Here is a 13,167-nt window from a genome sequence, read left to right as displayed (position 1 = left end):
GTACGTCATCCATTCAGAATCTTTGACTGAAGCAACTTGCATTCTAAGATCCTAAGCTCGGTGACACGGCAATAAGAAAAAAAAAAAAAAAAGAATGCTTTTTTTTTTTTTTTTGAGTTTAGGATGAAGTCAAGTACTGCCGAAAGTGATGAGTTTTCAGTTGTTGCTTGAAGATTGCCAGGCATCCAGCGTTCTGCATAGGGGTGGGAAGATTATTCCACCAGCCAGGAATGGTGAACGAGAATGTTCTGGAGAGTGATTTTGAGCCTCTCTGTGATGGTACCACAAGGCGTCGCTCACTAGCAGATCTCAAACTTCTGGAGGGGATGTAGGTTCGTAATAGTGAGTGGAAGTAGGAGGGTGCTGAGCCTGTGGTAGTTCTGTACGCAAGCATCAGTGTCTTGAACTGGATGCGAGCTGCCACTGGTAGCCAGTGCAAGGAGATGAAGAGAGGCGTAACATGCGCTCTTTTGGGCTCGTTGAAGATCAGTCAATCAGTGTTGAATCAGCTGCATTCTGGATCATTTGTAGAGGTTTGATTGTGTTTGATGGCAGACCAGCCAGAAGAGCATTGCAGTAGTCCAGTCTAGAAACAACAAGGGCCTGGACAAGAAGTTGCGCAGCATGCTCTGTCAGAAAGGGCCTGATCTTGGGGTTGAATTTGTTTAATTTCAATGAAATCATGCGTTATGATGCACAGCTGTAGCTGGTGCTCAATAAGCACTGTATGATGGTGATCAAGTCCTAAAAGACGTGGTGAACTATATCAAAACATTGTGTTAAACTATTAGGGACCGCATTGAATTGGTGGTGCGTCAATACAGGGTGTATACGACCTAGTCGAAACCACTGATACACAGATCATAGCTGAGGCTGAGTAGGCGCGTGCGCTGTTTGCACTGACAGCACATGCGTGGCAAGCGACGACACATCTAGGTTATAAAACCTCGCGAAAGTGCTGGGTGACGACCAGCCTGCTGCCGTACAAATGTCCCGAATATACATGCCATTTGCCCAGGCCCAGGATGACGCGAGTCCACGGGTTGAGTGGGCCCGAACCCCTATCGGACATTCCACGCCCCTTTAGAGCTGTAAGCCAAAGCAATTGCTTCGACGATAGAGTGTGACAACCTTTGCTTGGACACAGGCAGTCCTTTTGTGCGTCCACCAAAACATACAAATACCTTCTCAAAGAGTCTGAACCGTCTAGAGCGCTCAATATAAGTGCGCACCGCACGTACAGGGCACAGCAGTGTATTAAGCGGCTCCGTTTCGGGGCAGAAAGCAGATAGTGTTATGACCTGCGCTTTAAATGGAGTCGAAAGCACTTTAGGCACATATCCTTTTCTAGGCTTCAAGGTGAGTCTGCAATCACCTGGCCCGAATTCAATACACGAGTCGTCAATTGAAAGTGCCTGCAGGTCTCCCAACTCGCTTAACAGAGGCCAGCACGAGCAGGAGCGCTGTTTTGAGAGAGAGCGCTCGCAAGTTCGCTGATTGTATGGGCTCGAACGGGGGTCCCGTGAGAGCGTCAAGCACAAGCGCCAAGTCCCAAGTGGGTAGAGTAGAAGGGCGAGGAGGGTTCAGCCTTCTTGCTCCTTTTAAAAACCGTATGATCAGTTCATTTCTGCCGATCGGGCGATTTTCGACATGCGCGTGAAAGGCTGTTATAGCGGCCAAATACACTTTCAATGTGGATGGCATACGACCACTATCAAATCGCTCTTGGAGGAAGGCAAGAATTATTGGTATTGGGCAGTTGATTGGGTTTTCGCCCCGCGATACGCACCAACTTGAAAAAACTGTCAATTTATGTGCGTAAAGATGCCTCGTGGAAGGAGCCCTAGCCTCAGAGATAGTGTTCAGCACGCGCTGAGGTCTCCCATCGCATACGGCTCCCCATCCCGTACTCGATGCATCTGTCGTAACATTCTTTCTCCTGATCTCTTGGCCAATATGAACACCCCGGCGATACAGAGTCATATTGCGCCAAGGGCTCAGCGTGTGCAAACAGTCGCGCGTCACTGTGATGCGCAAGGTGCCCGTGCGCCATGCGTTCTGTGGCAGCCGGCTCTTTAGCCAGAGCTGAAGCGGTCGCATATGTAGGAGCCCTAGATTGCACACTGTCGAAGGAGCAGCCATCTGGCCGAGCATCCTCTGAAAGCATTTTAGCAGGGAAGAACGCCCTAGTTTGAAGACTGTGAGAGAGTTGATCAGTTTTTGTGATCGCTCCTCCGACAAAGGCGCTCGCATATTGATTGAGTTCAACTCCACTCCTAAAAAGGAGATGTTCTGGCTCGGTACCAGCATGCTTTTTTGCATATTTACAGCCAGCCCTAAGCTATGGATATGAGCGAGGAGTCTGAGTTTGTCACTGAGCAGCACGCTCTCTGATTGGGCTAAGACTAGCCAGTCGTCGAGATAGTTCAGGATGCACATTCCGCTCTGCTTCAGAGGAGAGAGAGCAGCATCCACGCATTTCGTAAACGTACAAGGGGCCAGGGATAAGCCGAAGGGCAGGACCATGAATTGGTACGCTATCCCCTAGAATGCAAATCTCAGGAAACGCCTGTGGGGCTACTTGAATGTGAAAATAAGCATCCTTTAAATCCACAGAGATAAACCGATTTCCCGGCCTGATTAGGGCTGGCTATCGAGTTCGATACTTTTTAGGCACCGAACGAATTGCCTCGATACCACCGAGTATCGAAAAACGTCTTGTCGTTCGGTACCAAATTTCGATACCTAAGGGGTTAATCTCATTAACGTCAGTGAGCCAATAATCCTGCAGCACTAGGTGTGTTTGACTAGAAGTGGCACGGCGCTGATAGATCAGTGTTTGACCTCCGCGAGAGCGTTTCGAAAGCGCACGGAGCAGTCTGCTCTCTATATCGCGCGGTTTGTTTACTACACACAGACTGAAGCTCGCGTGACGCTCGCGGTGATTTCAGCGTCTGCCGCCTAACTAAATGAGGACATAAACACATGAACATCATCTCCAGAACTGCTGTGAGAGTCAATTAATGAGCATTTTACCGTTTGATTCGAGTAAAACTTGCTCATATCATATACACACAGAACTGTAAAGGTATTCCCGGAAATCTGTCAAAATAAAAGTTCGGTTTAAATTGGAAGACACTGCAGCAGAAATAAATTAATATTGTTCAGCGTACAGTACATACTGCTACTACTAGGCTACTATTAAAATTATTAAAACTTTATTATTATTTTTTTTAGAAATTATCACACAACAGTTATTCCATTTTTTTATTTATTTTAATAGTAAACCCCCTTTGTTTGCCAAAATAAATAAACTTTGATTTTCAATAATTTAAAGAAATTAAATTAATGTTTTATGTCTTCATTTGAAAACCAGATACAGAACACAGAATTTCTGAGGAAAAATAAAACCTTTCATTAGGCTATTTTAAGAATAAATTTTAATAAACTAAAGTTGTTTTTATGCATTCAAATAATTAGACATACTACACCAGAATTTAATAACAATAAAACAGATGGTGAAAGAAAATAAAACACCCACTTATGAAAGTGGATGAAGATTTTAAATTTCTTGAAGTCTTTAACAACCTAGAAGTGATGATGTGTTTTAAAATGAACACGCACTAATGTAAATGTAGCCTAACAGATGTGTAAACTGAAAACAATTTGAACTTTATTAAAATTATTTATTTATTGTGTTGGATATATTTTGTTCCTTTGTGCAGTGGCTCAGGAGATGAGGCTTTGAGTCTGTAATATCAACATTAAAAAATAGTTTTTTGAGATAATCTAATCTTATTAAAAGTGATTTCATAAAACTGGTATCGAAAAAAGTATCGTTCAGGAACCGGTATCGAACTCAAGGTATCGGTACCGGTATCGAAAATTTTTGAACGATACCCAGCCCTAGGCCTGATATGTGAGAGGATTTGTCTCAGCGTAATCATTTCGAACGAGCACTTAGAAAGCGCGCGATTCAGCGGTCTCAGGTCCAAGATTGGGTGGAGTCCGCCGTCTTTCTTTGGCACCAGAAAATAACGACTGTAGAAGCCGCCCTCGCGGTCTGTGAGGGGTACTGCCTCTACAGCATGCTTTGCAAGAAGATTGTGTATATCCTCTCGCAGAACTGAGGCATTACGCTCCCGCAGAGTGGACATTAACACACCGTTGAAACGGGGCGGTCTGCGGAAGAACTGAAGCGTGTAGCCGTTCTTTATTGATTTCATAACCCACTCTGATACCCCTGGCAGTGCCTGCCACGTTTCTGTGAACTGTGACAGCGGGCGAGGCGGACTGCACACCGTGAGGGGTAACTCGCCGTTGGGGGTTGGGGAGTTTAATACCACACGAGTGCGAGAGTGAGTGATTGGGGAGAGGGGAGTGAGAGGAGGAAAATTGCCCTGATATTGAGGTGAGTTTTGTATGTTTTTCGACTTTATTGCACTGCATAGTGGAACAGTCAAAACACAAAAAGAGCGCGTCAGAGCTCTTTAAACGCTTCGGGGTCCGGCCCGTGCTCATCCAGAGACTTGAGCAGCTTGGCCTGATATACCTGGAGTATCGCCATCACGTGCAGTGCTGAAGCTGCCTGGCCCGCCGCGGAGAAAACCTTGCCAGCGAGGTTTGCAGAGACGCGTTGTTTCTCACTCTCCAGTTCACCGCGGCTGACGGACAGAGATGGGCAGCCACGGCTTTTTCCACGGGGGGAAGTTGGAGGTCCCCCGCGTCGCTGCCGTGGGGCGCAGTGTAATCCAGCGGGCTGTTGGACCACTCCTCTCTCACAGACGCTGCCACCGAAATGGCATCATCCTCCTCTTCAGTGCTCTCCATGGCACCGAAAGACACCACATCTTGAGCGTCGGGGGAGGGGCGGAGATCAGCGGTCATGAAGCGCACTGGAAAGGGACCTGCAGCAGGGGGCTGAGGAGCGCGTGGGCACTGAGTCAGCGTGGGCTCGTCACCTGATCCTGATAGATCCGCATCAGAAACTTGCGGCACTTTCCTCCTTGGCTCGAAAGAGGCTTGGTATCATTACATTTGTATTAAGATTAAGGAACAAGAATGTACAAAATGGTTTACATGTACATGTACATGTGCTTTAGAGACCAGACCAGTTTGTTTAATTCAAAGAAGTCAGGACCATCATGAGATTACATATTTAGGTTTCCGGAAAAGTCTGTATAACCAAATGGACTGTTGGCCATTAAACTGGTGGTTTTGGAATAACATAACATAACATATGGTAACACTTTATAATAACTGCACACTATGAATCATTAGTTAATCATTAGTAAATAGTCAATTCATGTCAATTCATCATTTATAAAGCATTATCCCTAAATTAATAGACATTAGTAAGCAGTTTATAAATGCAGCTATAAATGCTTTGTTCTTGATTTATAAGCATATCTATGATGTATTTAATAATTATATTTTCATATTTTCTTGATGATCAATTTATCATTTCTAAATTAAGTATTACATTATTTACAAACCAGTTATTTAGTTGCCATCAGTGGTGGTTCATAAGATCATTTAGAAAGTGTAAGTAAACGATTAATAAACTGTTTAAATGTACATTTACACATATTATTTAGAAATATAGCAATAGTATGTTAATAAATACTTTATGAACACATATTCCTATTGTAATTATTCATTGATTGAGCTAGTTACAAAACATTTACTGGTTGTCAGATAACTATTTTTGTGAGCTTTTACAAAGATTTAAAGGCTCAGTTACTTCTAAACAGAAAAAGGAAACAAACACAACACAAAGTTATACAGAACATAGAAATGAGTTCTATGAGTACAAATCTTAATGTTTAAGCATATAATGATATTCTTGGGAATTGTGTGCTTCTAATTTTATAGCAACAGTTTGGACAGGACCCTTTTCTATTCACCAAACACCAATGACTTGTATAGACACTATAAAGACAAAAGTGTTGGGACACCCCCTTCTTTAGAACAGAAAAAGGCACTAACAAAACTGTGGCAACAAAGATGGAAACATAATTCATGTATTTAAAAATTGTATTTCCATCGCGTCTAAAATGACAGTAGCCTTATGTACAAGTCATTGGGGTTTGGTGATGAGTTTTTGGCTCAAGGTCTGCATATAAAGTCACACCAGAGGTGTTCAGCTGGGATCAGGACTTGGCTTTCTGCAGACCAGTCAAGTTCTTCCACACTGACTGAATCAATCATGTATTTTTGAACCGTGCCTTATACACAGAGGCACTGTCATGTTTGAATATAAGAAGGTTCTGTCCAAACTGTTGCTATAAAATTAGAAGCACACAATTCCCGAGAATATCATTAGGAAAGGAAAGGACGTGACGTGGCCAAGTATGGAGACCCATACTCGGAATTTGTGCTCTGCATTTACCCATCCAAGTGCACACACACAGCAGTGAACACAACCACACAACGTGAACACACACCCGGAGCAGTGGGCAGCCATATTGCTGTGGCGCCCGGGGAGCAGTTGGGGGTTCGGTGCCTTGCTCAAGGGTCTCACCTCAGTCGTGGTATTGAGGGTGGAGAGAGCACTGGATATTCACTCCCCCCACCTACAATCCCTGCCGGACCTGAGACTCGAACCCGAAACCTCGGGTTACAGGTCCGACTCTCTGTCCAATAGGCCACGACTGCCCCTTATTATTATATGCTTTAACATTAAGATTTGTACTCATAGAAATTACTAAAGTAGTCAAACATGTTCATTAGAAGGGGGTGACCAAATACTTTTGGCAATATAGTGTATATTTGAAGATGTGGCAAATTTGGGTGGTGGGTGGTGATGGCGCAGTGGATGAGACACATGCCTTTGGTGTGAGAGACCTGGGTTCGAATCCACTGTGAGACACCAATGTGTCCCTGAGCAAGACACTTAACCCCTAGTTGCTCCAGAGGCGTGCGACCTCTGACATATATAGCAATTGTAAGTCGCTTTGGCTAAAAGCGTCAGCTAAATGAATAAATGTAAATGTAAATTTCAGATAAATTCTGTTTCAAACTGAAGACTCCCAATTAGCGGAAATTGAAAAACAAATATATTCAACAAATATCAAAATTATGTCAGATTGCAGAGGCTTGGTTCATGTTACTGTACAGTTATGTTCTCTGGAGGTGTACAGGAATTTTTATTTATCTATGACATTGCAGAGGTTTATTTTTCATTTTATATCAAGTGCACAGTTATACAGTTTTGTTTTTTGCATTTTAAAAAATATTTCTATGTTCTGTATAACTCTGTTTAATTTTTTCTGTTTAGAAGATAGCTGAGCTTTTAAATCTCTTATGTAAAAGCTTTTACGAGGCATAAGTAGTCTTCACTTTAGATGAGCTCACAACAATAGTTAACTGACAACTAGTAAATGTTTTATAACTGTCTGAATTAATCATGAATTACAGTAATAATACGTGTTAACAAAGCATTTATTAACGCACTGAGTAACTATTACTATGTCTATAATATGTATAAATGTTCATTTAAATAGTTTATTAATCATTTAGTTACACTTTCTAACTTGTTAATAAGATAATACTTAATTTAGGAATGATAAATTGATCATTAATAAATTATGACAAGTACTACAAACATTATATATATACTCGTAAATCAAGAACAAAGCATTTATAGCTGCATTATAAACTACTTTCTACTGTCTGTTAATGTAGGGATAATGCTTAATAAAGGATGAATTTACTATTTACTAATGATTCATAGCATGCAGTAATTATAAAGTGTTACCAAGGTAATCTCTAAAAAGATTTGTAAATTTTGAAATGGCAAATTGGACCACTTGAGATGGATTGACCTCTATCAATCAATAATGTAACAGTATTTTATAGTGAAACACATCAGATGTAAACATGACATTGCCTAGTAATGTGACCTAAGAATGAGTTGTTAATGAATACTGTTGTTTTTAAGAATGTATTTTTGACTGCTATACTGCTGTCATTCTCTTCTTACAGAGAGAGCGTTCAGCACCTGTGAATCTACAGACAGAAACCCGAAACCTTGCTTTGAGCATGGAAGAAGACTCCTCACTAATGGTTGCCATGGCAGCAAAGGACCTCAAGGATCTTTTGCACATCTGCACTGTAATATGTCAAGGTACAAAATGTATGAACTAAGATATAGACAATGTGATCAAATTTTTGTTTATGTAAATATTTTTTATATTATGTAGGTCTAATAATGTCACAAGAAATCCATCCCGTTTCTTTGCCATGTAAAACATAATAAATAGTAGAACTGACATTAATCTTAAAATGCTTTTGCTGGTTTAGGGGTGGAACAGATGAAGATGGAAAAATATTCCGAGGCCCTTGACATTTTTCAGGAGGCTAAAGGCCTCCCAAGTCCCAGAAGTCTCTTGGGACATATCCACACCCTTACAGGCCAGAGTTTTGCTAAGCTGGTAAAAAGCTCTGTTCTACAATCCCCATCCAATGAACCCTGAACTAAATAGACCTAAACAGACAAAATCTTAAATTCCTGAACCAATTCCTGTTTGGATTTAAATTTGAATTACGTTTGTTTGTTGGATTAGAATTTGAGCAAACAGTTTCTATCCTGAGTCCAGGTGCTCTCAGTGGCTCTGTTACTTATGTCTCTGCAGGGCCAGCCCCATTGTGCTCTTCACTTTTATAGGAAGGCTGTGGAGATGGATTGTGCTTGCCATAGTGCACTTTATCAAAGTGCTCTGGTGTTCAGACAGCTTGGCAATCCAAAGGCAGAAATGGAGGCCTTGCATCTTCTTAACTCAGTAAGCCATTCTGTGCACAATTTATTGATTATTTTCAATAATGATTTTAAATTTTCTTCACTGTACCTTGTGCTTTACAGCATGTTTGAAAGTGCATTTGGATATACAGTGCCCTCCAAAAGTATTGGAACAGTAAAGACAAAATTGCTCTGTTGGCTGTTGAGTCAAGACATTTGAAAGTGAAAGTGACATACAAAAAAAGTATTTCAAAGGATGAGACCAAGAGTCTGGTGATGTCTATGGGCCACAGACTCACTGCTGTGATTGTGCGCAAGGGATCTGCAACTAAATAATAGCTTTTAATCTTTTATATCTGCTTTATGTTCAACTGTCCCAATACTTATGCTCACATCAATGAGTGGGATGAACTCTAAAAAGTGCTGTTCTTTTTATTTGGTAAAACTCTCACTCTGAGGTCATCCAAGTTGGAGATGAGTTTCTTCATCAAAGCAGATTTGGAGTAATTTATCATTACATCATTTGCACCCCTGCAGTGATAGGGTGCCATCAGAATGACTTCAAACAGCTGATAAAAACATCACAGTAATTCACACAGCTTCACTCCATCAATTAACATCTTGTGAAGTAAAAGGCTGCATATTTGTAATAAACAAATGCATCATTAAGACATTTTTAACTTCAAACTATTGTTTTCACCTAAAATATGAGTATCCATAATAATTTATCCATAATATTGCTTTCTCCAGTGAAAGAGTCTCATCTGAGTCAGGATAGATATATGCACAAATCAAGTACCGTATATAAGAGAAAACAGCCCAAAGAAGTTTTTGACTGGAGGAAGTGTTGTTATGGATTGGTATTTTGGCCCAAAGCAACAGTTTACAGTTAAACCGCCTTTATGATGGATTTGTTTCTTACAAACATGCAGCTTTTCTCTTCAGAAGTTGTGTGAATTTCTTGTGAATTTTAGGTATGCTTTTATGAGACTCACTTTCCCAATTTACTGCAAATGATCCATTGGTGAGCAAGTGATATAGTTCTGAATTTCTCAAAATCTGTTCAGATGAAGAAACAAACTCATTTTGGATGGCCTGAGGGTATCAGTGAAAAATTATTAATTGTTGTCTCTACTTCACAAAACTATGTAAGCCCGTTTCTGCCACTGAATAAAAAATAAAAAAAGGTTATTGCGATTTTTTTTTTTAGCTCACAATTCTGAAATTTTTTCTCAGAATTGTGAGATATAAACTCGCAATTGCGAGTTAAAGTCCAGTTTTGAGGGGGGGGGACTGATATGTTCTCAGAATTGCGAGTTAAAGAATTGCAAGATAAACTCATAATTTCTCAGAATTGCAAGATAAACTCATAATTCTGAGAAAAAAAGTCAGAATTGTGAGTTTATATCTCGCAGTTCTGACTTTCTCTGAATAACTTTTGGGTGGTGATGGCGCAGTGGATAAGACGCATGCCTTTGGTGTGAGAGACCCGGGTTCGAATCCACTGTGAGACACCAATGTGTCCCTGAGCAAGACACTTAACCAGAGGCGTGCGACCTCTGACATATATAGCAATTGTAAGTCGCTTTGGATAAAAGCGTCAGCTAAATGAATAAATGTAAATGTAAATGTAACTTGTAAGTGCCCAACGTCCATATCTCATGCCTAATGTCAACAAAGTAGATGTAAACAAGTAGCAACAAGGTACAGCTAACACTGAAGGATTGTTTCAAACAGTAAAGGATGTTTCACATTCTTTCTGCATGTATATAGTGTTATTTTGTTAAATAATACTTTTCTGTTGCTTTGTTTACAGGCAGTCCAACTGCAGTCTGATAAAATTTCATCTAGTGCTTCACTGGTCTCTCCAGCTACGCTGCTTGGTGGTGAACAGATGACCTTCATTAGCAGTGTCCCTTCCCCCTCTCTGATTCTGCACACTTTGGCTCACACACGTGTGTTCAATGGCAGGCAAGTGATTCCACAACAAGGACAATTGAATTTGAATACAGAATCGATCAGAAATTTAATCAGATGTAGAAGTTTTTTTTTTTTTTACAGAATACTAAACATCTAAACAAAATATGTATGTATATTGTGTCAATCAGTATTTCAGATGGTGTTGAGTACTATCTTGATCTGTTGGCGTCACTGCAATCAGATGGCAAAGATCTTGTAAGGACTGCAATTTTTCAGGCATAACATTCAGAAATAGTGCTTATGAAGCAATATAACTGATACAGAATGCCTTGTGTTTCAGATACACACAGGGGAATGTGCTTCTTTTCCCAGAATCCCAGTGGTCTACCTTGAGGCAGGATTTGCTTTATTAAAAGCAAAACGTTATAGTGATACTCTTGTGGTCTGTGAGGAGGTCATCACCAGCACTTTGGACTTCATCCCTGAGAGACTGCTGCTTGATGCTGATGGAAAACAAAATGTAGCTGATTCTGACGTTGGTCTTGAAAATGTGGACTTTGTTTTATGGGCCGGTGCAGCCCATCTCCTTCAAGCACAAGCCCACTGGAAACTGAAGGACACCAAAGAGGCTATTACAAATTTCACAAGGTGCATTCATTTAGTACCTAGATGTGTTGGCAAACCATGTTTTGTGAAATGTGTCAAATAGTTTTTTGTGATGTTCTCGTTCTTTCCTTTCAGAGCGATAAATAATCTGGTGAAAGTGTTCATTAAACAGAAAGGTAAGAAATCTCTCTCTTTCCAGTCTTACTGTTGCTCTAACAAGATTGTGTGTTCATACTAATCATATCCGTTTTTGTTTGTGAAGTATTGCCCAGTACTAAGATCTTTGGAAAAGCAGATTTACAGATATATTTAACTTTACACAAATATTTTTATCCTGGGGTCTTTAAGGGGTATCTATTAATAACAGATCTACTTTCTAGAGGTGTTCCTCTCTTTAGCTTACTGAGGCCACCTTTGATGTGTGCACTTGCTTCATGTACCATTACTTGCATGGTTTCATCAAACGTTTAGACTGGAAACAAAAACATCTGGGAAACACTGAAGCAGTGGTTGAAAGAATGGTGACTTTGGAAGCAGCAAAAGGACAAGCACTAGCTGGTAGAGGGCTCTGCTTTCTGGAAAGAGGTCAATTGAAGGAAGCCCTGAGAGATCTTCATCTCAGTCTCCAGATGACACCAGGTATCTGATATGCTGTCATTATAGTGAATTTGTGAGACTTGTTGTGATTAGTCTGATGCATTGCGCTGTCCATCTCAAATTTACTTGTGGAGTTGAATTTCACTAGGTTGTAAGAATATTAAGATGTTGCTGTCTGAGGTCTTGTGGAGGCTTGATCGTAGAGAAGAAGCATCAGCACACTGGAGAGAAGCCCATAGTTCTTCAGATGCATCTAAGTCAGTGTAAGCTATCTGAAAACTCAGTATTGTTAACTTGTGTGATAATTAGTGCTGTCAAATGATTAATTGCGATTAATTGCATCCAAAATAAAAGGTTTTGTTTACATAATATATGTGTGTGTGCTGTGTATATTTATGTATATACTGTATAAAGACACACACAGCATGTATTTTGAAAATATTTACATGTATTTGTGTATATATATTCATATAAATTATATCATATATTTAATATATAAACGTAACATATTTTTCTTAAATATATACATGCATGTGTGTGTATTTATATATACATACACAGTACCACACATACATTGTGTAAATAAAAACTTTTATTTTGGATGTGATTAATCGCGATTACTCGTTTGACAGCACTAGTATACTAATAATATACTCTTATCATAATATGACTTTTCACATGAAAGTCGCACATCGTTGGAATCTAAGAGATTGTAACTGCTGTGATAAATGTTCAGTAATCTTTTGACTTGTGTTTCAGAAATCTGCCGCTGTATTTGCAGCTATGGCCAGATGACACAGCTTTTGACTTCAGTGAGTTGAAGAAGAAGATCGTGGAATACATTCAAGCCAAAAAGACATGAGAGATGTCAGAAAGGATGCTCTCTACTAAATTCTGCTAAATTGCACCATTTAACCTTTTTGGTGCATCCAAACCAGAACTACATACAGAAAAGCCAGTTTGTGTTGTCTAATTTCCTTTTCAACCTTGTAACCATATAGCATTCCACTTGTCAAAACAAATGATTTGTGAGCTCACGAATGCATCCAGACTCATATCAGATTCTTTGTATATCTTATGCTTGCCAATTTCTCTGATTAGCATTTTGTTTTTTATCTATGATCTTTTCAAATAAATAATGTTCATAATGAAAAGGATTTGAAACGAATAAGTTATGAAAAATATTTTATTTAGCTTAAAAAAAACTGTTATACAACTTCGTTCTTATTTCAACCTATAGAGTCACATGTACGTACATTATATGTTTCAGTAATATTAAATATGAATTCACTACAGTGTTCTGC

General features: G+C 39.9%; 1 protein-coding gene across 5 annotated transcripts in view; it reads left to right on the top strand.

Moving 5' to 3' along the window:
- The window catches only part of LOC306870879 (Fanconi anemia group G protein homolog), a 16,109-nt gene extending 2,942 nt beyond the window's left edge, over window positions 1-13,167 (top strand). For 2 of the 5 annotated variants that reach the window (XM_079418380.1, XM_079418379.1), the window contains 10 exons: window positions 7,987-8,128; window positions 8,305-8,435; window positions 8,637-8,783; window positions 10,557-10,711; window positions 10,849-10,915; window positions 11,001-11,308; window positions 11,402-11,442; window positions 11,738-11,905; window positions 12,012-12,126; window positions 12,623-13,167. In XM_079418380.1, the coding sequence (XP_079274506.1) occupies window positions 7,987-8,128; window positions 8,305-8,435; window positions 8,637-8,783; window positions 10,557-10,711; window positions 10,849-10,915; window positions 11,001-11,308; window positions 11,402-11,442; window positions 11,738-11,905; window positions 12,012-12,126; window positions 12,623-12,725 (1,377 nt within the window). In that variant the 3' untranslated portion in view covers window positions 12,726-13,167. The remainder of the gene's footprint in view (window positions 1-7,986; window positions 8,129-8,304; window positions 8,436-8,636; window positions 8,784-10,556; window positions 10,712-10,848; window positions 10,916-11,000; window positions 11,309-11,401; window positions 11,443-11,737; window positions 11,906-12,011; window positions 12,127-12,622) is intronic. The other 3 variants (XM_079418382.1, XM_079418381.1, XM_079418383.1) reach the window with 3 other exon arrangements.

This window comes from Barbus barbus (genome assembly GCF_936440315.1).
Source record: "Barbus barbus genome assembly, chromosome: 6".
NCBI classification, from domain to species: Eukaryota; Metazoa; Chordata; class Actinopteri; order Cypriniformes; family Cyprinidae; genus Barbus; species Barbus barbus.
The sequence above is the reverse complement of the archived record's forward strand: the minus strand, read 5'-3'. Positions and strand labels throughout refer to the sequence as shown.